Source organism: Melitaea cinxia, chromosome 9, assembly GCF_905220565.1.
Source record: "Melitaea cinxia chromosome 9, ilMelCinx1.1, whole genome shotgun sequence".
Classification (NCBI taxonomy): Eukaryota; Metazoa; Arthropoda; class Insecta; order Lepidoptera; family Nymphalidae; genus Melitaea; species Melitaea cinxia.
In genome coordinates, this window is record NC_059402.1 from 7,653,834 (window position 1) to 7,679,839 (window position 26,006).

Below are 26,006 nucleotides of genomic sequence, written 5' to 3' on the forward strand. Positions count from 1 at the left end.
TCCTCTGCCCAAAGGTTGCCTGGAAGAGATCGCTGTATTAGCGATAAGGTCGCCTGTTGCAACTGATGCAATTATTCTATTTTTATATGTCATTTTTAATACTGTTAAAACCTTGTACTGGTGTGAGAAAGTGTAAATAAATAAATACTTTTATATCCTGAAAATTTCTTCGAAATTACCATAGGTTCAAAAAAGTTACAACTGAATACGTCAGCGTTCGTGTATCTTAGGATTTTGTCTGATCTTAGATTGCATCCTTATTACGATCTATACATATGAAACATACACAATATGCTATATCTGAAATACCTACATAAATAATGATGTCAGATGACATTATGATAATTCATCGTGTAAATGTGGACTTAAGACTTATATTACGGACATTTAAAATTTAACTAGTTTGTTGCACTTAGTAAGTAGAGATAACAAAATATTAGCCAAGGTTATAGTTAAGTATCCTATATGTTACCAGAATATACCTACTACCTAAAATAATTTCAGCAAAATATGAACAGGCGATGTGTATATATCTTATATATACAATTCTCATATCACAATGTTAGTCACAATAGTCGTCCGAAACGGGTGGACCGATTTTTATGAAATTTTGTGTGCATATCGGGTAGGTCTGAGAGTCGGGCAACATCTATTTTTAACACCCCTAAGTTAAAAGGGGGGAGGGATTAAGGGGGTTAATAACATATATGGCAAAACAACGTTTGCAGGGTCAGCCAGTGTTCTTATAATTTTATATAATATTTACAAACGTAATTAAAAAGGCTCAAAAGTATAACTTGCACTACATTGCAAGACAAGCCACCTGTTCGACTTCTAACTGCGTTTCTTCAAATGCGTCACGTTACGCATGAAAAAAAAATCCTAGTCCATTTTTAAATTTAATTCTGTTTAATTAGACAAGCTACTTTGATAGACTCGTTATATACGAGTTGATAGATGCGTTATAAGCAAAGTCCATTGATTGAATGACTTTGATATTGATTTGACGACGACGTCAATATTTGATATCAATATTGAATAATTGTGTTTGCAGGCAAACGAAGAAAAACCGACTTCAATTATATCGACAAGTAGTACAACGTAGGTAGATGAAAAAATAGTCAAGTAAATTATCAAAGATTACTCCAAAAGTTGTAATCAGATCAGAGAGATAATTCAAATAAACAACGGCTTTCGATTAAATTAAAAATCATCAAAATCGGTACACCCAATAAAAAGTTATGGGGATATATGGGGATCCTGGTTTCGTTATCATAGTACCAAACTAGGAATATCTCCTTTCCAACAAAAAAAGAATTATCAAAATCGGCTCATAAACGACGGAGTTATCCCCGAACATACATAATATATATATATATGTATATACAGTCGAATCGAGTAATCTCCTCCTTTTTTTGAAGTCGGTTAAAAATATGTAACAAACAACGAATAAATAGTAAATAAAGATTCTTAGATATAATGCTGGCATAATGGTTAGCTTTTCTATTAAGATTAATCATTTTGTAGCTTTTTTATCATCATGCACATTCGAAATGGTTTAAATAGTGTTTAAAAAGGTAATTAAGGACAATTAAAAGTACTAGTGATGCATGTACTAGTAAGCGCATGTCACTTATTGATATAACAAACACATACGTACGTACTTAAGCAGTACATTATACTAATAAATTTCTAGTTGTGTTCTAGAACAGTCTGGTTGAGAGATTTTAGGTTTATAATAAATTACAGATTCTTCTTAAAATTATTATCAAATAGACAGTTGTTAGTTTCTTTAAACGTCCTTAAAAAGCGCCAAGTTTCTGGATCCTATACGTAGTTTGTTTAATATCTTTGTGGATTTTAAGACGTAAGTATTTAAGGAATGAATTTTGATAAGAGTTTTAACATTCAAATATACATTGATATTTTTACGCCGCGTTGGCGCAAAGGTCACAGCCATGGATTGTACCTGTTGCGCTGGCGGTTGCGGATTCGATCCCCGCACATGACAAACATTTGTATTGGCCATACAGGTGTTTGCCGTGGTCTGGGTGTTTGTGCAGTAGGTCTCCCCACCGTGCCTCGGAGAGCACGTTAAGCCGTCGGTCCCGGTTGTTATCATGTACACCTGATATCGATCGTTACTCATAGTATATTACAGGCTGAAGCGATTGTTGTTAATTATTTAAAATATGTTAAACTAACCAATAACTCCTCTTAATACATGCTGATTTAGATATTTCCGGTCGGAAATTCAAATAAACCAAATACGTGGGGAAAATTAAGGGCACCGTGCATTTTAGAGACGGAAAGAATCGTACATAGCAGTTACGTAGGTCTTATTGCGCAAAGCTCGTTTAAGGTATTTAAATCTGTCCTACGTCACATGCTTTACGTTTTACTATTATGTATTATGCTGCATGAATATCAATTACTGACCGCAACAGGATTATCCTATTATGAACTGCACGTTTGTTCAATTCTATGGAGACAAACAACAACACAAATTCCAGTTACATATATTATATTTCGACTTATTTATATTCTCGACTTCTTAATTATTTTGAGTCAGCGAAAGTATAAAACTTCAGAGTTTAGAAAGCGTTTACAAAAAGTTAAAACGGAAATTAATTCTGTTGCTGATTAAACGATATTAGCCTTGATTCTCTAGGCAAGGTTGTTAAATATATATTAAAAAAAAAACAAATACTTCTGTAGCATATTTCAAAGGCGACAGTTATGCAGACAAAATATTTCGTTCGTATTCTCTTTCACGAAAGTAAACGTCTACTAAAGTCGTAGTTATGCTTTGAAAACTTCAAACGTGAAACATTTTATTGAAAAGACTTTTGTTAGAACGTTAATATAACAGTTCAAACATTTAACAGTACTTATTATAGCAAATAAATATAATCCACACTTGTAAATAACAGAATGAGTGCCAAATTGTGTGTAATACATTCACGGCCAAACTGGCTGGGCTAAATGTGATACAATTTTATATGGGACAAAAGAAATTTAACACAATAGAGCTTTTCATTTAGTTCTCTCTATGGAAATAACGCACCAAGGTATGTTCAATGTAATTTAAATAAAATCAAGGAAGTCTCTAATCTATACTAATATTATAAAGAGGTAAAGTTTCTAACTTTGTAGGGGGTATCTTCGCAAATACTGATCTGATCACGAAAATTCTTCCAGTAACAGAAAGCTACAACTATTTAGGAGTTGACATGGCTATATTTTATTGTGATTAATCAAAAAATTCAATGGAAAATATTATATATAAAATTCTCGTGTCACAATGTTAATCACAATACTCCTCCGAAACGGCTGGACTGATTTTTATGAAATTTCGTGTGCATATGGAGTAGGTTTGAAAATCGATCAACATATATTTTTCATACAGCTAAGTTTTATGGGGATAGCAAAACAACGTTTGCGGGGTAAACTAGTTTTAAATAAATTCGTGATATCTAATTGTCTGTAGACTTTGACTATGCGAGCTATTGAAACGTAGAAGGGACGTTGGGTTGCTATGCGAGACATCATGCCTGCGCCCGTATCCACGAACGTCCAAGACACCTCGTCTAGACGAAGCTCGTTGACGCGACGCAAACATCTTTCGTATATAATAATTGTGTTTACTTACAAACGAAAAATAGCCGACTTAAATTGCATGGACCAGTGACACAACATATGTAAAAAAAAAAAATAGTCAAGTAAATACGCATTATTAGCGATAACTAAAAAGTACTTGTCAGATCTCAATTAAATTTAAATGGGATCACATGAGACGCACCACTTTTCGATTAAAAACAATCATCTAAATGTGTCTGCTCAGTCAAAAGTTCTGAGGTGACATATATAAAAACTCTACTCCCCCTTTTTTGAAGTCAGTTAAAAATTAATGATAATATTGAATGCTATGTATGATTAGTTTCTTATGATAGATGACTTTCAATGTGTTTAAAAAGAAATTTACCACATTATTCCTTATTTTGAGTAAATTGTGTTCATTTACTTACATTGTTGTGCATTAAGTTATCAACATAATATTTTACGGTTAGTTTGTCTATTTATGTGTCACATCACAGCTCAGTATTTTTGACACCAAAATAGGTATAACTGCAATAATGACAAATAAAGAAAAAGAAAATTTATATGTAAACCATGATAATGTTAAAGATGTGATTCATTCAATAAACTTCTGTTTTCGGTATCTTTAGCTCAATCTTAAACAATACCTACTGGTAGATACTATACATTAAGATAGAATCATGCATGAATGGGTGTGACATGCAATTGGCTGGATTTTTTTTTATATTACAGTTATTATCTTATCTTATATTATTATCTATTTAAATAAAATTATATAAATATTAAAATTAATCTGAAACCACTGAGGAGATAAAAATTAAAATAAAATGTAAGCCTGTTGTAAAATATTGGATTTAACATAGTAAATTTTTTGCACCATTAAAGCTATCAAATGACAATAAAAAAAGGTTCATTTCTAATGGGTTTTTCTATTATTAGAAGGAATTATACATCCACTTGGGAGAGTAAATGTTATCAACTTGTCACTTTACACACATGATGGCCACATGGAAAACACATGTCCTAATAGATTTAGATGAAATATCAGTCATGATATTTTCTATAGATTAATAACATAAATTAAATTAATGTTCTCTGAAGTTACGGAAGTTGATCAATAAAAAACTTTAATGATGTACCTACCTAGTAGTGGCATTTAATAAATCTAATCATAAGTATTGTATTGTTTTTTTAACAATGCATTTTTATTTTTAATTTAAATTCCTGATGAAAATAAAGGTTTAATTAAACCTTTCTTATAGATATGACGATGCTATAAATGAACTTAGAATTTTAGCTTACAAGAAAAGGTAATATCACATAAGAAATGAAACTGAAAGTAATAACATACAATAGTTTATAATTTAAGCATAATCGCAAGCTAGATAAAAAAATATAAGTATTTTTATTATCATACTCTTATGACATGAAGTAAGTTCCCTAACTTACTTTTCTATTACATTATTTTATATTTAATTGAGTCTGGAATTTGATTTCATAATAATGTTTTTAGTTTTGACTTGTATAAAATTAAAACAAATATAAACTTTTAAATTGCTTTGCTATTAGGCATAAATTATATATTAATCTTTATACCACATGAATAAAGAATGGTACGTAAGTAATAAGAATTTTTTAGTGTCATCAAATAGAACACTGTAACTGGCATATAATTATAGTGTCTGTTGGATCAAAAATATAAAACTTTATTTCTTATCAGAGTACTCTGACCTATTTTCAAACCATTGAATAGATGTACAAACTTTATTACCTTTCATGATTCTAACAGGATATAAGTATTTCATATATGTGTTACTTTTCATGTAACTAGGTAACTAGGTACTAACCTAAATGATAACCACTTTAAACTAGCTTAAATTAGTAGTGCACTAATAATATGAAAATTATAATAAAGACACACTGAAAATTTTCTCGGTGTTTTATTTTAATTCTTTTCCTTACATACATTTTAAACACTGCTTAATATTTGAATTAAAAAAACGATACCTATGTAATAACTGAAAGATGTTGTGTAATGATTTACTACCATGTGGACTTTTATCTCATTTAATATTTTTTGCATAGAACTTATTTATTTGAATATTTTTCAGTTTATAATATTAAATTACAGACTAATTAGAAGTAAATTGGATATAAATTCCAATTCAAAGTATCATATCAGATTTTTTTTTTTTTGGACTAATAAAATTAAACTTGATCACATGTTTTTAGTCACATGATTACAAAATGCAATGGATATTATTTAAAAATAAAAAGTATATTTTCTTAGATTCATTTCGTATTCGTTGTTACATAACTGAGGGCATGACCATTCGAAACTTTACCTTTGTTAACATTCTCGCTGCCACTTTTTTCGCTTATATTACTGGTCACTGGACATTTTTTCACTTTTTGCGTTGATTGTTTCGTAGCATTATCATCATTCACTTCACTACCGAGAGCCATAACAACACGAGGAATTAATCCGGCACCGACTGACTGCGACAAGCACGGAACCTCACTCAGCTGAAAGAGCACATGCGGTTGAAATAGAGTTCAATTTTCTATACAGTGGGATGAAGTTCGACTATAATGCGACTAAAGTTAGGAGGAATACGAGACGTATTGACTTTTCCAGTTTTTCTTACCTACGAAATCTTATTGGATAACAATTTCTTGCCAAGTAACACTAGTCGGAAAAATATAAAATACAGTCTTGGTACCAAAAAATTACATTGCACTAACAGGTCTATATGAAGTAATTATTTTTTTAAATATTTGGCGAAAATTATCAAAAAATATTTTCCAAATCACATTGTTTAAAGCGACACCTAGTGTTTGTTATAGATAAAATAAAATCAATGACGTTTAAAAGTATGGATGTATTCATAAATAAGTTTATTTTGAATATTGAACATTTGAAATAAGATGTGTCTTTGTTATATAAGCAATTGAACAAATGCAGTTTGTACTGTAATAATTTAGCAAGGTTAAGTAAACCTTGTTCATCGTAAAGTAGTTTATTTTTCGAATTATACTGAAATGATTCGAATAATAGTATCTATTCCAAAAAATAGTTTTAGAATTATTTTTCTTTTTACTTAATTCACCAATTATGGATAGAATTTATCCTGTAAATAAGTTACGTACATGCAATAGACTTTGACAGCAATAGGTAGATTAGGCTATTAGGACGTTTTTCTTCAATTAATAAACTCGAACTTTTAGATTCATATTTGCAAATTAATTAATTCTAAGGTTCAATGGATTTCAGCTATCGATTTCGCCAACATGAGATAGAAAAGACATGAAGGAGAATGATCAATGTGGTTGAGATTGTATTCAGGGTCGGATTTAGATGTCTGTAAGCCTCAGGGCAACAAAGGAGTGGAGGCCCCTTAGCCCCTAATTATTTTCTGAATAAAATAGACAACTTTTTTAAAAGGTAAAACGCGAAAAAAATTATGAAAGTAAAAGTTGCTTACTAATGTTTACTAGTCTGGATTTGAATTTTTTTCCGAAGTCTACTGTGGTACCCTCTTTTTTATAGGCCCCGGGTAGCCTCGGTTGCCCTCTCCTAAACCTGGCCCTGATTGTCTAGTAAGGTACATTGATCCTATTTGCAAACAGAAGTAACTTATAAATATAGTGGAATTCGAAGGTAAAAAAGAATATTATGTCAACATTTTATTTATTTGATACAGATATACAAAAATACTTTGATAGTGGGAGGTACAATAAGCCAGTAGGACCTGTTTTTTAAAAGTTTTTGATACGTTATACGTTTTTACCATCGAATCCCAGTTTATTTATGAAATATTCGCCAAATGTGTGTGGAATTGTAGTTTATTAGTTGAGCAGAAACAGGCCCAAATGTCCTTTTGCAGCTCCTGCTGATTGAATGCAAAATTTATTTGTATTGTCGTTCGTCAAATAACGTTTAAGCGTTATCCACAACTGGTAAAACAGGCCCTTATAGCCTTATACTACAATACGCAAACTCTCCAGTCCAGCTGTCTTTAATGCGTTCCATCATAGAGCAACACGGAGGGGAGTAGCCATTGCGTTTGTTACCGATACAAAACTGTCTGTCATTTTTTGCGCGGGGGGGGGGGGAAATTACACACATGTACCCTTTATCTAATTCCCACACAAAAATAATCGTCTGTCACACATACTAAATTAAAGTCACACTTACATTTTTCACAGACACATAGATACATTTTGTGTCATTACAGTATAATGACACATCGCAACTACACTGACAAGTTGCTTACAGCCGTGGTTGTAACAACTGTCGATATGCATTATCTATAAATTCAAGTACTCGGTTAGCGAAATAAGGTTTTTAAAGTGATACAAAGGTAAGATGTTATTATAAAAATAGACTTAATTTATTATATACTACAAATCAAACATCTTCATGTAAAATAAACGATTATAAAGAGTAAAGATTTGATTGTTTTTTTGTTAGCAATTTAGCATTGAATAGGCTCCGAAACTACTGGACCGATTCAAAAAATTATTTCACCCTTGAGACTCACCGTTGACATAATCCTTGAGCAACATAGGTTATACTATATTTTCAAAAATATTAGGGATCCTTACTAAAACTCCAATAATGTAACCCAAGGGATAAAAAATAATCTGAAAAATTCCTTACATTGCGTACGCTGCAAAAACTAAATAATGATAATAGAAATATATAATGTGGTAAGACTTTGTACAACACATCATTATCTACGATAATTGTATTTGCTCGCAAACGAAAACAAAACTGACTTCAATTACATCGACAATTAATACAATATACGTAATATATACGCGTTATCAAAGGTTACTCAAAAAGTTGTTATCAGATCTCGATGAAATTTAAACGCGACCACACGATAAACATCAGCTTTCTGTTAAATTAAAAATCATCAAAATCGGTTCACTCAGTCAAAAGTTCTGAAGTAACATGCATAAAAAAATACAGTCGAATTGAGAACCTCCCCTTTTTGGAAGTCAGTTAAAAAGTGTCGCGACAGCCTATGTCTAACTATTATAATTATGTCACAATACGTTTGGTGCAACGTTGTTGTGCCAAACAATGCCATTCTACGATAAACGATTTAAAGTTAACATACATTTTGAGGAGTTGATGATGTACACGGTGATGTCAACGAATCGGGAGTAGGGAGCGTAACACTAATGGCATCATAAGATGATAGCTTGTCATCTGCTAGATTTAATGATTTGTTGATGACTCTGAAAGGATGGACATTGTTCATTTTCAAAGTGGATAAATCTAAGCTTCATTTCACTACTAATGACTAAGGTGAACCATATCTTGATTACCTTGTACATGAGACAAAAAAAAAAAAAACTTACGGGACAAAAACAGTGTGGCGTTAGTGTTGGTTTGGTGCCCTCGACTAATCCTTCTATTGTTTGCCAACACTTAAAAGTTAGTGGTATTGATATGATCTGAACAAATTACACTATTTTTTGTGGGCGTCCAGGTTAGTCTGTTATTACAATTTTTTTTCCATGTATCCCTTAAATTTGGATTTTTAGAAAACCTGCCAAATTTTTATATAAAACATTATGGTGGAAGTTCACATTAAGTAATTCTAGTAAAATGTATTAATACTCATAATACGTGTATTATATTTAATTTAATGTAATTTTATTTTATAACTATGTTTATTAAAAAAAGCTAGCAATATAATATTTTAAATAAATCAAAATCACAAAAACGTCTGTCTCCTCTTTTGCCTTTGCCATTTTTATCGATAACCATCTACAAACAAACCGGTAACAACACTATCGCTCGGCGACAGTAACTTCTCGGAAATAGATTCCGATCAGTCGCTCGACTGATCCGCATATTGTATGCGGGCGAGCGGCCTGTGTTGGTAAACAAATCGAGTCAACACGAACGATAATATTTGTAATTTTTAAGTTTAAAAAAGGTTTAAAAGAAGTATACAAGTAATAATGTGATTAAAAAATACTTACGTATGAAAGGTAACGCCATGTTTTAGTAAATTTGACGTGGCAGATCTTTTTTTGCAGTAAAAAACAGAACAATTTGGCATGTTTTGAAGGACGTTGATTCAATCGCGCAACTAGATTTAGTCTAGTGATCAGTGCGGCGGCAACTAGTTTTATTGTTTGCATATGGCCATTTGGCCTTATACCTTGACAGAGGGGAACGCCTGTACATGGCTTCTCCCCTCCGTGTTGCTCTTTGACCCAAAGGTCATTGGTCATACCCATAGAGTAGAATAAATATTAAAATGTCATATCGGTTGTCAATAGCATTGTTGTCATGTTGTGTCTTTTCTACCTTTTTATACTCTTTGGTCTTTTCTTAAAAAACAAACACTTCGTAAAAGAATTTAATTTACATTACTAAATTTTAAACAAGATTTGTTTTATTATTTTATTAGTTACTTAAAATAGTTACACTGGCTTCCGAAAATTACCCTAAGGTTATTAAACCGTATTCTTGATATTTATATATGATTTACATTATTAACTATTAAAATTATTAATACTAAATTTCAGAAAATGCTCGATGGGTGGTACTGTCGCTCTATAGCAAATATGCAGGCTAACGAAGCGGCCAGTGCTAGCAATAGTGTTAGTGCTGATCCTTCACTTAGCCGCGACTCACGGAAAGACTATTCTAGTGACAGCAGCAGTGATCCTGAACTAGAACCTAATTATAAAGCACAATATTTAACACTCAAGAAAAAACTGAAGTATCTTATTTATGTATGTAAATAAATAATAATAATAATAATAAAGACAAATATTAATTAATACTAATAGCTTATTGCGTGCAGTGCTCTGAAAATAAGTAAACAGTGTGATCATCAAAATCATGTATTCTTTATATCTCTTCATTAAAGTGCGATTTGAACCGAAAAGGTTTAAATATGTGTCTAAAATTTAGCTTTTGCCTAATACCTAATAGTTTATTGGATGCTCTTACAGGAAAACGAGTGTTTCCAGGATGCATTAAGATGCAGTCAGAAACGACTATTAAAAATTTCTCGTGATCGAAGCTTTCTTTTAGATAGACTTTTACAGTATGAGAAGCATGACAGTTCAACTTCGGACAGTGAAGACACAGAGTCCTCAGATGATGCTACTTATCATGCAGAGGCTTTGAAAAGGTAGGAAACAATTTTCAACTCGACTTACAATTAGATTATGCTGGATTACATGTTTATACTTGTATTAAACACATTAAGATTTTTACTATCACTGAAAGCTATAACCGGTATTTAATACCCTAAGGTAAAGGTCCTTCTATTAAAGTAACATGACCGTGGCTGTTGATTGTTAACATAAGGTCCACACAAAATAGTTTGGTGGTCTAGATCCAGACCACAGTCCGCCATTTGGTACCCTCTCTTTTTTTGAAATCTTAAAATCTGCCCAACAAAATTACTAAAAAAATTAAACTATCCTAGAGACATGTTTCGTCCATTACTTTTTGGATGACGTTATCCAACTGATAAAAGTTTTTGATATATTATTCTTTTTTTACCAACAAATTCTATTATATTTCAATACAAATCTATATATTTAAAAATGAATGTTTGTCTGTATGTCTTTATAGAATCGTAAACTATGCACTTGATCATGTCATGATCTTCAGCAAAGTGTTGTGCACGCCCATCAAGTTTCTGAGTTGGTACGACCAAAAAGAAAAAGTGTATCACCACGCGCAGGGTACAGCCAGTATTTCATAAAAATAATGTGAATATGCAAATGTGAATCTAAAAGTTGTACTTTATTAGTTGAGGAGAAACAAAGTCTGTTTGTTATTTGCAGGATAGGCTTTATACACGAACAATACAAATGGCCATAAATGCCATAGATTTGAATGAGGTCAATAAGTGATATTAATTCTTAATTGCTACTTAAGGAATTGAGATAATTTCTGGATCTGATCAATATATATAAATATATATCTGCTTATAAATTCTAATATAGTTAATACTTGTAAGTTAGTAATCAATCTTTACATGGGATCTGTTCCAGAACTGATTATGTACTTATAGCAGTTACAAAATATAAATTACGGTTAGCCAATGATACAAAATTGTATGTCAAAACATTTGATTGTATGGCATTGAGTGCCTTTAGAAGGAAAAGTTTCTATAAAAGACAACCTGTCAAGATACCATAGACCTAAGAATACCAAGATAACCTTAGGGATTGTCCATACAATGCGTTCGCAAATAAGGGGCCTTTGTTAGTGTTACAAGATATGACACGGGTGAGTGGGGGTCTGAAGTAATGTGATTTTCGCACTTCATTAATAAATAAATAAATAAAAATCATTTATTTCTATAATCTTAAGTACAAATCATCACCGAGTCTTCCCAGTAAGTAGTCAGAGACACTTGTATTGGGAATGACTCGCTACCTCCCTTACGGACGACTAAGACTATAGTACACTTAGCATTTTAACATTTTAAACTTTAAAACTAAACTAAGTGTAAGTGTTCTGTGTGAGTGTGTGTGTGTGTGTATGTGTGACTGTATATGTGTGTGTGTGTGTGTGTGTGTGAATACACAGTCTTATCTATGATTTTTAAGTAAAGCTAAGTAGAGGATCATTGTACGTCGTATGACTTGTGACCAATAGCAGCGGTAGTGAAAAAATATATTATAAACTGATTTTGGCAATAAGGTTTTCAACCTCCACAAAAGTGAGAGATTGCAACCATCTAGTTAATCTTCCTTTGCATATATAACTTTGCATAGGGTATATATTAAGTATTTTGTTGACTCTGTTATACACGTAGGCGGACTGGGCAATATATTGTCTTCTGGCAAAGGCTGTACGAATTTTGCATGAGGGAACTACAATATCCCTTCTTCTTCGACTGGTTGGTTTGACATAAGTTAGAGATTTGTGGCACTGTAAAACGAGATTTAGAATATAGAGTTTCCTCACCGATAGAAGACCACTAATTCTATAAAGAGATTCAGTTGGAAATCTTAAAGGCTTAGAGTACATGACTTTAATAAGAGATCTCTGCGCTCTCTCCAGATCAAGAAAATAAGTTTTGTTTGCACCTCCCCAAATCGAGATGCAGTAGGTGAAAATTGATTGTGCCAGAGCTAAGTAAATTTTATTCTTAAGTTTATTGGACATAACCTGTTGCAAGGACTTGAAAACCCACGTGAGTTTCCTGGTTCGATTAATTAGCAGATTCAAGTGGGAGTACCAGCTAAGCCGTTGGTCTAGTATGATACCTAGGTATTTCATTTCCTTAACTTTTTCAATGGGTGGACAGTTACAAATCGAAGCACCAGGTACTGGGCAGCAGTGTATTTTGATTTTATATTTGCAGTCTGGCTGCGACGAAGAATAAGGAGTGAAACAGATATAATGTGTTTTCTGAATATTAAGCGTTAGTAGGTTATCCCTAAGCCAATTAGATATTTTAGTTAAGCCTCGCTCAGCCTGAGCATGTACTATATCCCAAGTTTTACCCGTGAAGACAATAGCGGTGTCATCTGCGTAGGAGATTATCGTACCCCCGACATCTCGAAGATTGCATAATTCGTTAATGTATATTAAAAAGAGAGTTGGACCGAGGACACTTCCCTGGGGGACGCCGAAGCTGACTCTGGCTTTATCACTGTGATAAATATCAATTTTCACCTCCTGGGTTCTGTCTTGAAGGTAACTTTCAAAAAGGGAAAGCGCAATATCTCTAACACCGATACCCTGCAGTCTTTGCAGGAGAATAGGGAAAGAGACGGTGTCAAAAGCCTTCCTCAGGTCTAGAAAAACAGTCAAGCATTTATTACCACAGTCAACCTCCTTCACTATGATAGAAGTCAGTTTCAGAATAGCATCTTGGGTCGACAGACCCTTCCTAAAACCATATTGTGATTTAGATAATATTTCAAATCTATTTAAGTAACTAACCAATCTGTTATTAAGCAACTTTTCAATGATTTTAGAGATTGAAGTAAGGACGGAAATTGGCCGATAATTGCTCACATCTGTTTGGTCTCCACTCTTGTATACAGGGGTAACAATAGATCTCTTAAGAGCGCTGGGGAAGACACCAGTTTTAAAACAAAGGTTTGCAAGATGACATATGCAGGGAACAACAAAGTCTTTAGCATGTTTTAAAAAGGCAGTACCAATCCCATCCCAACCCGGTGCACTTCCCGAGTCAAGACTCATTAAGACACTATGCACTTCCTCAACATCAGTGTCCAGCAATACGAAAGATGATGGAAGAGTATGGTAAAAAGAGGGAGTAACAGAGCCATGACCATATAATCCAGCCTGTTTGATAATAATGTCAGCCAGATTTGCTCCAACAGACACAAAATAATTATTTACAAAGTTAACAGAAGCTATTTGTTGCGGTTTAGAATTTAGAAGAGCCACGTTATTCGTCTTAGGAGGTTTATATTGAACAATATCGTTTACCGTGGTCCAGAATTTTCTTGGGTTATTGACAGATTTGTTAATGAGTTCACTGTGATATTGCCTCTTTAGCCTATTTATAATATTAGTACAAAAATTTCGAAAACGTTTATAAGTAATTTTTAATATTACATTAAATTTTTTCACTTGAATGAATTCATTTAATTTCATAACTTAAAAGAATGTATGTTCTTTCTTTAAATTTTTTTCATGACAATATGAAGCCATGGAGGTCACGGAAAGTGGCTTAATAATCATAGTATGACAAAGGCAGGAGTTCAAATAAATAAATAAAATAAATAAATATCTACACAATACACACATCTGTCGTCTGTTCCTAAAGTAAGCAACTTAATGCTTGTGTTATAGGTAACAGCGGACTGGTATATAGCTACATATTTTATAGTTCAAAATGGTAAAATTTTGCGTAATGTATTACATGGATGGCCCCTTAGCAAGAAAATAAAACTATAATCAATACATAAATGTTTTAATTTTAAGCTGCATGTTTTCAGCTTTTTTCTTTGTGTACCTACCTCTGTTTTAGACCTTGGTATTAATTGAGTATAATAAAATTGTTTCTGTTCCCTGGTGTTAGGTGACACAACGCGTTCTAACTATATAAGTAGGCATTGAAAATAAAAAATAGGTTGATATTTTTTACATTTGTTGCAGGAAAAAGATGGATACTGGTGCAGGTCAACAAGCCCTGTCCACACCGTCATCGCTCAATAAAGGTCTCAATAATACTATGAAAAGGAAAAGAGCTGTTGTCCCTAAAAAAACACCAAATCCTAATAATCCTGTAAGACAAAACATGATGCATATCATACATAAAACTAACGACATTTTTTGTTAAAATATTTACAATCTATTAAAATTTAAAAAATATTTTGTTTAAAATTCTTTTGATTTAAATTGAATAGCCATAGTGAGTATGTCTGTATGTATTGTTAAAAATCACCACCTGAACCAATCTGTGATTGGTGTTAAATATCTCTGTGGTAATTTAAATGGGGACATTCATCCTCTTTAATGCGAATTTTGAAATGTCTAAGATTTTGTTCGAATTGTTTTTGTTGACAGCATCAAGCTAGTGCTGCAATGATGGCGAAAGCTTCGCCAGCGCTAGGATTCAGCTTATCGGCCAGCGACGGCCACATGACTCCCGAGGAGGTAGAACGTCATCTCCAATCACGACAATCGTACCTCGAACTTTTGCCTGAGCGTGCGCCGCCCACTGTACCTACAGAGATGTTTAGCAATGACCCTTCACTAGACAGGTAGACATTATTGGTATATAGGAATTTTACATTAAAACTATTCTTTAAGGTTTTATTTCAACAGTTTTCGTTTTAAACTTTTAATAAGAGTGGAGAAAGGGTACCCATTTTTATTTCCATATTAGGAGGCAGAGATGACTTGAAATGCGTAATTAAGTAATATCAAGGTAATTTCGTTTCGATTCTAAGTGGTTTGAGGTTATTACAGATAAATACAGGTAAAACTTTTTTTTATTTCAGTGAATCTAATGATGTCTTGGAAAATTCTCCCAATGTTGAAGAATGGTTTGATTAACAGTGTATGTACACCACTTCGGTGAAGATACCCCAAAGTAATTCATATTGTGTAGTTGTAAGACAGACTTTTGTCTTTAGACTTAGTTGTAGACGAATATTTCCTTTAATAAAAAAACTTAAAAGTGTAAGTGACCTTTTATACAATTTTTCTAAACATATTCTTCAAAAATTAATATTTTTTAAGAACTTTGCAAAAGGAGTGTACTTATAGTACCTATGTAGGTTGTAGAAATAATTGATTGTTTGACAAAAAATTTAATGTTGTAAAATATAGCAGTTAAATTATTATAAATTATTGTACAATAAACCCATTTATATTGTCATTGTAGTGTAGTGTCAGTGGGTACAAAAAATAGCAAATATAATTAATTACCTTTATGTCAAGCTGTGAATTTCGTAATAGAAAGGACGAAAAAAAGAGCGTATGAAATATGTACTGGTTAAATATTTATTTCAGACAATTATTAATAAGATACAATATGATTTCAAAGCGCAAGATCAAACAATATTTTTGAACAATCACTTTCAAAATTTTCATGCCATAATATTATACACAAGTGTAATAATCACACATTTCATGTTATATACGATGTATCCGATAAGCATTTATACTCTTATTTTAATTCACAATATACATACAATATGTAATATTTTATTAAATATTGTAAATACATAACTTTTTAAACATACTTATTTTATTACTATACTTCAAACGTATCTACCATGCAAACAAAGCTTCAGCATGCTATTAATTAACCTTTTGACCGCCACACCTCAAATCCATTCCCGTGCCCTGTACGCCAAGGCATAAAATAAACTAAAATACCTACGAAAAAAATAGTGCTGCCAAGAGTCGTTATCGAGTACCACACAGTGGCTTGTTTTTGTTGGTTTTTATGCAATAAATGACTACTTATATAATCTAGGAAGGTTTATTTTTCGATATTTTTATTGTGTTATCTTGCACTCGTTATATATACTTACAATAACATAAATAAAAAACAAACATTACAAAAATAATCGTAGTAAAGCACAACACTCTTTTCTATCGCCATGACGTCATTGTCACGACTGGACGACTACGGCGCAGTTGACCTACGGTTTTAAACCTCTCTAAGAGATGTGCTGTGTCGCACGCAAGGAAGCCGCACGCTTTATATCGATTTCGAACCGAATCGATATATACATAAAAAGTAATTTTCAAAAAATTAATCAAATTCAAATTTGTAATTTTTAACCGAGTTCAAAAAAGGAGGAGGTTACTCAATTCGACCGTATATATATTATATTTTTTTTATGTATGTTCGGCGATAACTTCGTCGTTTATGAACCAATTTTGATAATTATTTTTTGTTGGAAAGGTGTAGTACCATGATAAAGAAACCATGATCTGATGATGGGATCCCAGAGAAATCGAGGGAAACTCGAAAATCCGCATAACTTTTTATTGGGTGCACTGGGTTTGATGATTTTTAATTCAATCAAAAGCCGATGTTTATCATGTAGTCACATTTAAATTTCATCGAGATCTGATTACAACTTTGTGAGTAATCTTTGATAATGCGTATTTAGTTGACTATTTTTTCGTCTACCTACGTTGTATTACTTCTCATTATAATTGAAGTTGGTCTTTTTCGTTTACCTGCAAACACAATTATTATCTTATTAGATAATTAATAACTAAAAAGGGAGTAATAAAAGTTTAATATTTAAAAAAAATCTACCTGCACACCACTAAAAGGAAATTAATATAATCGGTGCGGTCTGTGCCAGCCTTAGTTAAAAGAAATATTTACGTTAATTTTTTTTTTTCGCTTATGTAACAAATAGTACTAAAACAGTACTGAGTAATACGCCTGCCATTTGATTTCACGACACCAAAGCTATGGGTCTCAGAAGAAAAGCTTTTATGAGAGTGGTGGTTAAAGATGATATTGATGCTGCCAGATGATTTTGAGAATGAGAAAGAAAAATCGTAATTTTGCTCTTAACCTTAGATAAAAAAATGAAAAATAAAATAAAATAAAACAATTTTATTTGTAATTGTAAATTAAAAAAAATCCTCGACGCCTTCCAAAATGCGACGATGTTCTAAGGTATCCCTCATGTTGCACTGCACTAGTTTTCTCTCTATTCGCTTATGACGTCACCAGCGTGTCGTCTATACTTGACAACGGCGTGTAGAGAACGGATTAATGACTAAACGCTAGGGATGCGCCCAATTTGAGATATCAAATTTATTATGACGATTTGATTGATTTTAGTTGATTTGATTTTTTTATTTATTTGCTATTTATGTGTTAGCTGATAGTTTTATGTTTTTTACATTTTGTTTTATTCAAATATCAAATTATTTATAGAAAATATAACACGTTTGAGTTCAATTTTGAATAGCTTAAAAAACATTTATACCATTTTGACTAGCCCGTTGGCGCAGTTTGTAGTGACCCTGCTGCTGCTCCGGGTATTGCGGGTTCGATTCCCACCCCGAGTCTGAGTGTAATATATATTTATTTATATATTATTATGTATTATTTATATGTATATTTATAAAAAAAAATATGTAGCTATACCAGTCGGCTGTTATCTATAACAAAAGCATTAAGTTGCTTACTTTAGGAACAGATGACGGTGTGTGTATATTATAAATATTTATTTATTTCTTATTTATTTATACCTCTTGCGTCACATCCCTAGCAGTCAACTATAGACGACTTCGGCGTTCTGGACATAGCATTTACGTGGAATAAGAATGCATGTTTTTATTTCAATGTTTCTCAGTACGTGTAGCTCTAAAAGACTTGTTTTTTATACTCGAATGTTGCAGGAATATTCTATTTTCAGAAATGTTGAATTAAAATACTAGAAATATTTTTTTAATAATTTTATTTAATATTTTTGTGGTCCGGGTTTTTTGTCACCTATAGACGTCGCTGGCGCACAGGACTCGCGAGCCCTTGTCAAGTATAGGTGACTACGGCGGTCAAAAGGTTAATATATTAATTATAACAACGTTTAATATTCTGTACCACTATACACTACATTGCTTAACCTATTGCTAAATAACTTCATGGTACCAAAATAAAAAAATAAAATTTCTAAGTTTCTGAGATTCCTACATAAACTCATGAGTACATTTTAACATATTTTTTTTTTTTAAATATATCTCTATCCTACATACATGAGCTAGAGGAGGTACATGGCATTTTCGGATAACTACAAATGACGTCACGTTCATAACGCGTGATTTAATGTGTATTTAGATTTCGAGCGTCATATTACATCTGATACATTTAATAGGTACATTTAACGCAACAGAGTGGTGATAAAAAAAACTTTATAACTTATATTCATAGTACCACAAAGTTGCATTTTATGCCTTTATAACTAAATGATAAGTGTCTCCGTTTGATATCACCAATCTTAAAAATTTATTTTATTAGAAAGCTCAGTGATCTCTGCATGCTAGAAAAAGTATTACAATTAGACCACCTTATTTACAATTTTGTGTTCATTTGACAAAGATAGCTAACTAGGTTTACAAGACTACAACAAACTTTGAATTTTATATAAATGTACATGCAGGATGTATTTTATGAACGAAATTGAAATATTATCTCATTATTTTGAGTTCATACCAATTTAAGGAACATCTTAGGTAATGTGAAAATTAAATGACACAAATCATGTCATGTAATTTCTAATCTTTACTAATTTAGATTTTTAAATATCAAATAAATATTAATTTCAATAAGATTTTCACAATTTTTTACATATAAAAAATGCTCAATACATGCTTTTCCTGTCAAGTAAATAATAAATAGAATATAAAATAGTAAAATATACAATGAGTAAAGAACTATTCCAACTTATATTCACATGAGTTTTTTTGGTAAAGAGTTATACCATGTTTGGTTCCATATTGTACATAACTATAATTTGCACCGCAGTTGTAAGTTAAATATTTAAACAGAAAGGTTTAAACAAATCGCAAAATTATAATTGTTACCTTAATTACATGAAATACTTCTTATCATGTGTGTTTTTATATTTGAAAAGTTAATAAATAAAAATTGATGACAAAAAGTTATGGAATATATTTCAATAGAAATAACCTAACAAAATATATTACTGTTGTCTTTTAATAACCTTATAAAATGATTAACATTAAAATATAACTTTTATAAGCAATTTAAAGTTTACAAAATGTTTATGGACAAAAAATATACACACTTAAACAGTCAGTGTTGAAAAAATCATTTTATAAACACAGAGCAATCTGTGGTTACTATGAAGCTTATTTAGTACCTACCACAAACAAACAAAACACGATAATTAGAACTGGTCTGCTAGGAGATTGCAAATTTCTTGTGATACTGTTTCTTTGCTTGATCTTACAGTGAGTCTAAACATTTGAGCTTGTTTGTTTGGTTCCAATCTCATGAGACATCCTACTTGTTGCATTCTAGTATGTACTATTCCTGCACAAACAAAATTATCAGGGTTAGGATCTATGCCATCCAACAGCTGCATTCCAAAACCAGATAATTTTGTACGCGTTGCTGTTAAATCTATAGATCCCTGTGCTTTAAATATTTTTTGAGCTCTTTGCTGTTCGCCTCCCAAATTTTTCCATCTAGCAAAGAAAGATTCTCCATTCATTTCGGTTGGTTCAAAAAATTTATTCAGTGTGAGTGGAAGTTTCATAAAGATTTTTTGAGGGACATTGTTGTAAATAAATGAAACTGACATACTAGGAGTGTCAGCAAAGTCTTCAATACATTCTGCTGTCAACATTTGTTGAATTTGAGCACCAGCTTCCAAAATAGGTTCCATAGGTTTCATTTGCACATTAAGCTTATGTAGATCATTCCAGTGCATCTCAGGTCGGACATTTTGAATTGGAGACTGTGTTTTATTCCCATAAAATAGACCAATTCTCCCCAAGTTTTGTCTGAATTCACTTTTTACTCCTATTTGAATAAGGTCATTTTCAAAAAGTACTCCATTATTTTTAAACAAAAACTTTTTGATATTATTCTGTTGCACAGTTGTTGGGCTAATTTTAGGTGTAGTATATAAGTCACCAAGGACATCGAGCAAACCATTTCCAGTTGTTGTATTTGATCCAGGTGGTGTTGATAAGCCTAGTAAATCAGCACTTGAACTGTTTATATTTACCGTGTTATTAGTCACGGGGGCTGGAGTTATATTAGGTTGTGGACTCTTTGATTCTCGCACATCATCAGGTATGCGACCAGGTTTCTTCTTTTTCAGAACTGCTAATATTGATGATTCCCTTTCTGGGAATGCTGGCATTTCTTCCAGCACTGTTGCTAACACATCTGAACTGGCCACAATACTCAATTGCAAATATTCTGAAGCCCTCTGTTGTAGCTCAACATCTGCAGAACGCAAATTTGAATCTGCACGGAATACTTCTTGTACTCTGTTTTTTATTTCCGGGAACAAGTTAACAAGTTTGATATATGTAGACAAAAGAAGAGCTCTTGTTGCTGCTGAACATAAATGATACTTGGAATGAAGAAGTTCAAACTGCACTTGAGGAGATGATCTAGTATCACCAGCAATTAAATTACCAAATTCACCAAGGATGTAACCTCCTACTTTTACCATATTTTCGTGGCAAGTTGGAGCTTGTAAAGCTTCAAAGACAGTTTTAGCTGCATATCCTTGGACTTCTTCTCTGTTTATTACAATCTGAATAACTCTATACCATACTTCTTCTGAAACATAATCTCCAGCAATTCTAATAAGATTTAAAATAACATCTACATACCATGTGTAGTCAGTAGCATATTTTTCTGCTAATATAGCAACCTTTAAGACCATTTCTTCTCTGATAGAGTAATCAGCTGTTTCTAAGTAAGCTAACATTTCTTGTACAATTTCTTCAGCATTTGTTTTATCACACATAGCATAGAGTAAGTCAACAGCTTGTTGACGAACAGAAACATCTTTTTCCATTTTCATTGAAAGAATTACAACTTCTTGATGCTTTTTCACAGCTTCATGGGAAAACTCCGATGTTGCAAGATGGCACATAGACTCAAGAGCCAAATATCTCAAATTAGTTTCTCTATTACTTAAAAATTGCCCCAGTTGGTTGCATGCTCGAACAAGCAAATTAGGTTCACTATCATTATGAATAATAAGACTTATTGCTTCAAAAAGTACAGCATTTTTAGCATTTGAATGTTGTACTTTTTTAGACTTTGGAGGTTCTTGAGCTTTATTAAAAATTGTTTCCAAACATTCAGATAAGCGGCCTCGTACTCCTGGTTCCTCAGATGGTGGTGTATAATTTTGTAACAAACGCAAAAGCTTGACTGATAGCCAAGGAGCTGGAACAAAATAATATGTGTAATCCTGTAAGTCTGTATAGCTTGCAGTAACTATTCTGCTTAATCTGGCTACTGCTAGAGTAACACAACCTTTATATTCATCTGGATTTTTCTTTACAAGAGCATCAATAAGTGAAGTAGCTGCAGTTACAACACCCATATGTGGGTCATTCAATAAATGTATGATTCTTGAAGTCCATTCTCCTCCAGGAATGATTTCAGGAGATTTTCGGAACAACCTCAGCAAACAAAGTGCAGCAGACTGTTTCACAACGTCCATCGTATCTCCAGAAACAAGCAATTTAGGTATTTCAGTTCCAAAAGCTTCAGCCATATCCTTACTACCAATGTTTGCAATGCACTGAAGAGCGAGGTTTACGTGAATAGGGTTTCGAGATTGCAAATCGTTTTTAATACTTTGAATAATAAGTTTAATAAGATCACTGTTAGTGTTAACCAGAACTGATATGAATAAATAGCCTATTTGCTTTTCTGAATACTTGTTGGATGAAAGTAAGTTAACTGCTTCCATATGACCGAAATCAATATCATGACCCAACAAGAAAATAAACAGAAGTTTACAGACATACTTCTTTTTCTGGTAGCCATCGAGCGTTTTGTCGCCTTTGAACTTACTGCGTATGTTGGCCAGTTCTTTATTAATTCTTTTAATTTCTGCTTCTTTGCTTTTACAGTTTCTTATATCAGATATAAAAACTGCGAGCCCTCGCATACCATCTCCCCTCACGGCAGGCATATTGCCAAGAGACTTATCGAACACCAGTTTTATGCCTTTTTTTCAACTTACAGGAACAATATTAACGAACCGAGACTGTGACAATACTATAAGAGAAATATTAAGATATCGGCTTCAACTACAGCTTAACACTTTAGGTGCCGTCATTAAATAAAATATCAGATTCGGCCACTGATCTTTCTTCTACAACGCCTTCCCATATTATCTATGAAATTAAAACGTCAGACACAAATTGGTTGTTTATGGATCGATATCGCAATAAATAGGTTACTAGTTAAATAAAATAATGTTTTCATCCAAATAATAAATAAAACTCGAAAAAGTATTCACATTTTGAATAAAAATAACTTTTATCCTTAAACCTCCAAAAACTCATAATATTATATGACTTTTATTTTATAATCTAATAGTTTTTTAACAATCTGCTCCAAAATAATTAGCGCTAATTTTATTTGTTACCAGTTGTATTTTTGCAGTAACCAAACGCATCGCATGTGTTTCATCATTTTTTCATTGCTGATGTGTGTAGGACTATTAAGCACTCAAGCCTTCTCAAACAATCAAGACCAGCTAGAAACAAATATTACCTATATAAACGTTTTATTTATAAAAAAAAAGCCCATTCGATTTCTATTAATACTATATTGCTCCATTTTCTATTAAACAATTGTTTTTGATTATTTTAGTTACTTATTTATATTCTAACTAGCTGCTGCCCGCGACGTCGTCTGCGTGAACGCTATGCAGCACCAAAAATACCTACGATTATACCTTTTAAAATAAGATTCATTTACCCGTTTCTTCTTCACATTTCATATCTACAGAAAAATCTCATAGATGGCGCTGCTTTAAAATTGTCTTGTCTACTTATATTCATTTAATTATGTTTATCAGCTTAGTTATGTACTTATATTGTGTGATTTTTATAGTGTGAAGCTAGCTTATATAGCACGGTTATTAACATAATAACAACAATATTCAAATATGCGTCGTTCATAGTGTTGCTCTTTGGCGTCGTTAGATTACACGTTGTTACAGAATGCGTTGAGGAAATAAAGGTTCACGACTCGTTCCCGGTAGTTGATAGCATGATATTAAGTGGCCTATATGTTGACCCGACTTCTTAATAATATTCGTGTCAAATTTGAAGTAAGTCCATTTATCTCAATATCGTCAACAGTTGGGTTGGCTACCAATTAGACAGCGACGAAATGTGCATGCTCTTTCTCTATTGTTCAATATCCTTTATCACCCTCACACACCCCCTTATCTTAAGGAAAGGTTTAGTTTTTTAAGACATGACGCTGAATGTAACTTGCGTTCCCGTAGTAATAAATTGCTTGTGGTACCTCTTTGTCACTCTAATGCGTATGGTAATTCCTTCACTACTAAAGTAACCAAACTTTGGAATTCCCTGCCCAATAACATCCGTCAAGCAGAGTCAATTATAAAAGCGACAGCCGAAGGTTGCAAGAAAAGTTTAATTAAGAATTAAATTTATTATTACAAGATTATAATTAATTAAACGTGACAATTGTTCCATGTGAGAAACAAGAGTGACTTAAAATTAAAGAAGCATCGGGTTGTGTGGCATTCTTCGTGTTGAGTCGTTTTCATACGGCGCAATGTCCAGGTGGGAAAGTTTCGCAACAAGCTCCGGCTAACGATTTATGTCGTGGGAATGTTTCAGAGCAAACTCCGGTCAGTAAATCCTAGTGTAAACAGTTTTGTAGTAAGTCTGTAAATATTTTTAAGAATCGTTTGCACAAATACTACTTAACTCTTACATAGTTTCTATTGGTATATTGTTTTTATTCGTATGTTTGTATAAATATATTTTGTATGTATTTACCTATGTATGTATATGTTTATGTAGGTATATACCGTTTATATGTATGAATATTTTATTATATTACTACGTTCAGTATTATAAATTGATTTAATACATACATACATATAATCACGCCTCTTTCCCGTAGGGGTTGGCAGAGACCACTTCTTTCCACTTGCTACGATCCTTACATACTTCTTTCGCTTCGTCTACTTTCATTATATTCATATATGCTCTTCGGTTTAGGGTACTCTTGACCTGGCCTTTTTTTAAGACGTCCCTTATTTGGTCTCGGAACGTTGGCCTAGGTCTACCCCTTCCAACCCTTCCATTCACACTCGCCTTATACACTTTTTCGTCAATCGTCCTTCACTCATTCTCTCGACATGACCAAACCAGCTGAGCATATCTTTCTCAATTTTTGTCACTACATCTTCTTTCAGACCACAACGTTTCCTTATCTCACTATTTCTTATCCTGTCACTCAGTTTAACTCCTATCATACTTCTTAACGCTCTCATCTCAACTGCATTTATTCTGCTTTCATGTTTCTTCTGCCATACCCAACTTTCACTTCCGTACATGAGTGTCGGAACCAACACCCCCTCATGCACAGCCAAACAAGCCTTGTTAGACACCTTCCGACTGCTCATAAAGGAGTGCAAAGCACCATTCACCCTGTTTCCCTCATTCACTCTTCTTTCAATATCACTTGCACATTTTTCATCTCTTGTAAACTTTGAACCCAGATACACAAACTCATTCACCTGTTCAATTTGTTCATCTCCAATCACGATATTACAGTCTGTCACTGCCTCATCTCTTTCAAACACCATCACTTTCGTCTTCTTTACATTAATCTTCATTTCCTTTCTTACAAAAGCTCCACTCATAGTAGTTACCATCTCCTGCAACTCCTCGCCCGCAGACGCAAGTAATACTTGGTCATCAGCATAGAGAAGACATTTGACGAGTAACTTATTCATTCTCAACCCACTTTTATTCTCTTTTAAATCTGTCAAACAATTGTCCATGAACAGATTAAACAGCCACGGTGACGCTACACATCCCTGTCTAATACCTTTTTTCGATATTAAACCATTCAGTGTATGCCCCGTTCATTCTTATACAAGCAATAAGATCCCTATAAAGCGATTACAATGCTCGTATAAGGATACTGCTCACACCATTCACGGACAATCATTACAGCCTATACAGTCCACTGCTGGACATAGGCCTCCACAAGTTTACGCCAAAAATAACGTGAACTCATGTGTTTTGCCCATAGTCACCACGCTGGGCAGACGGGTTGGTGACTGCAGGGCTGGCTTTGTCGCACCGGTGACCTGCTGCCCGTCTTCGGCCTGTGTATTTCAAAGCCAGCAGTTGGATGGATATCCCTCCACCGGTC

At 32.9% G+C, this 26,006-nt stretch overlaps 3 protein-coding genes across 4 annotated transcripts in view; 1 reads left to right on the forward strand and 2 right to left on the reverse strand.

Moving 5' to 3' along the window:
- Nucleotides 1-6,221, reverse strand: part of LOC123656661 (clustered mitochondria protein homolog) — a 29,896-nt gene extending 23,675 nt beyond the window's left edge. Inside the window, exon 1 of the mRNA XM_045592325.1 lies at nt 5,946-6,221. Within this exon, the coding sequence (XP_045448281.1) occupies nt 5,946-6,066 (121 nt within the window). The 5' untranslated portion in view covers nt 6,067-6,221. The remainder of the gene's footprint in view (nt 1-5,945) is intronic.
- Nucleotides 6,222-9,895: 3,674 nt separating this feature from the next.
- Nucleotides 9,896-16,331, forward strand: LOC123656741 (INO80 complex subunit E). Of its 2 annotated transcripts, none has more exons than XM_045592402.1 (6): nt 9,896-10,079; nt 10,156-10,365; nt 10,588-10,769; nt 14,738-14,867; nt 15,149-15,345; nt 15,586-16,331. In XM_045592402.1, exons 2-6 carry the CDS (start codon nt 10,159-10,161, stop codon nt 15,638-15,640), a joined length of 771 nt encoding a protein of 256 aa, XP_045448358.1. In that variant the 5' UTR covers nt 9,896-10,079; nt 10,156-10,158; the 3' UTR covers nt 15,641-16,331. The 2 variants fall into 2 exon arrangements, with proteins under 2 accessions (XP_045448358.1, XP_045448359.1); XM_045592403.1 differs by having other exon boundaries at nt 9,952-9,976.
- Nucleotides 16,332-19,724: 3,393 nt separating this feature from the next.
- On the reverse strand, nt 19,725-23,026 carry LOC123656740 (AP-2 complex subunit alpha). The gene has a single exon (XM_045592401.1). It carries the CDS (start codon nt 22,762-22,764, stop codon nt 19,978-19,980), a length of 2,787 nt encoding a protein of 928 aa, XP_045448357.1. The 5' UTR covers nt 22,765-23,026; the 3' UTR covers nt 19,725-19,977.
- Between the last annotated feature and the right edge of the window lie 2,980 nt (nt 23,027-26,006).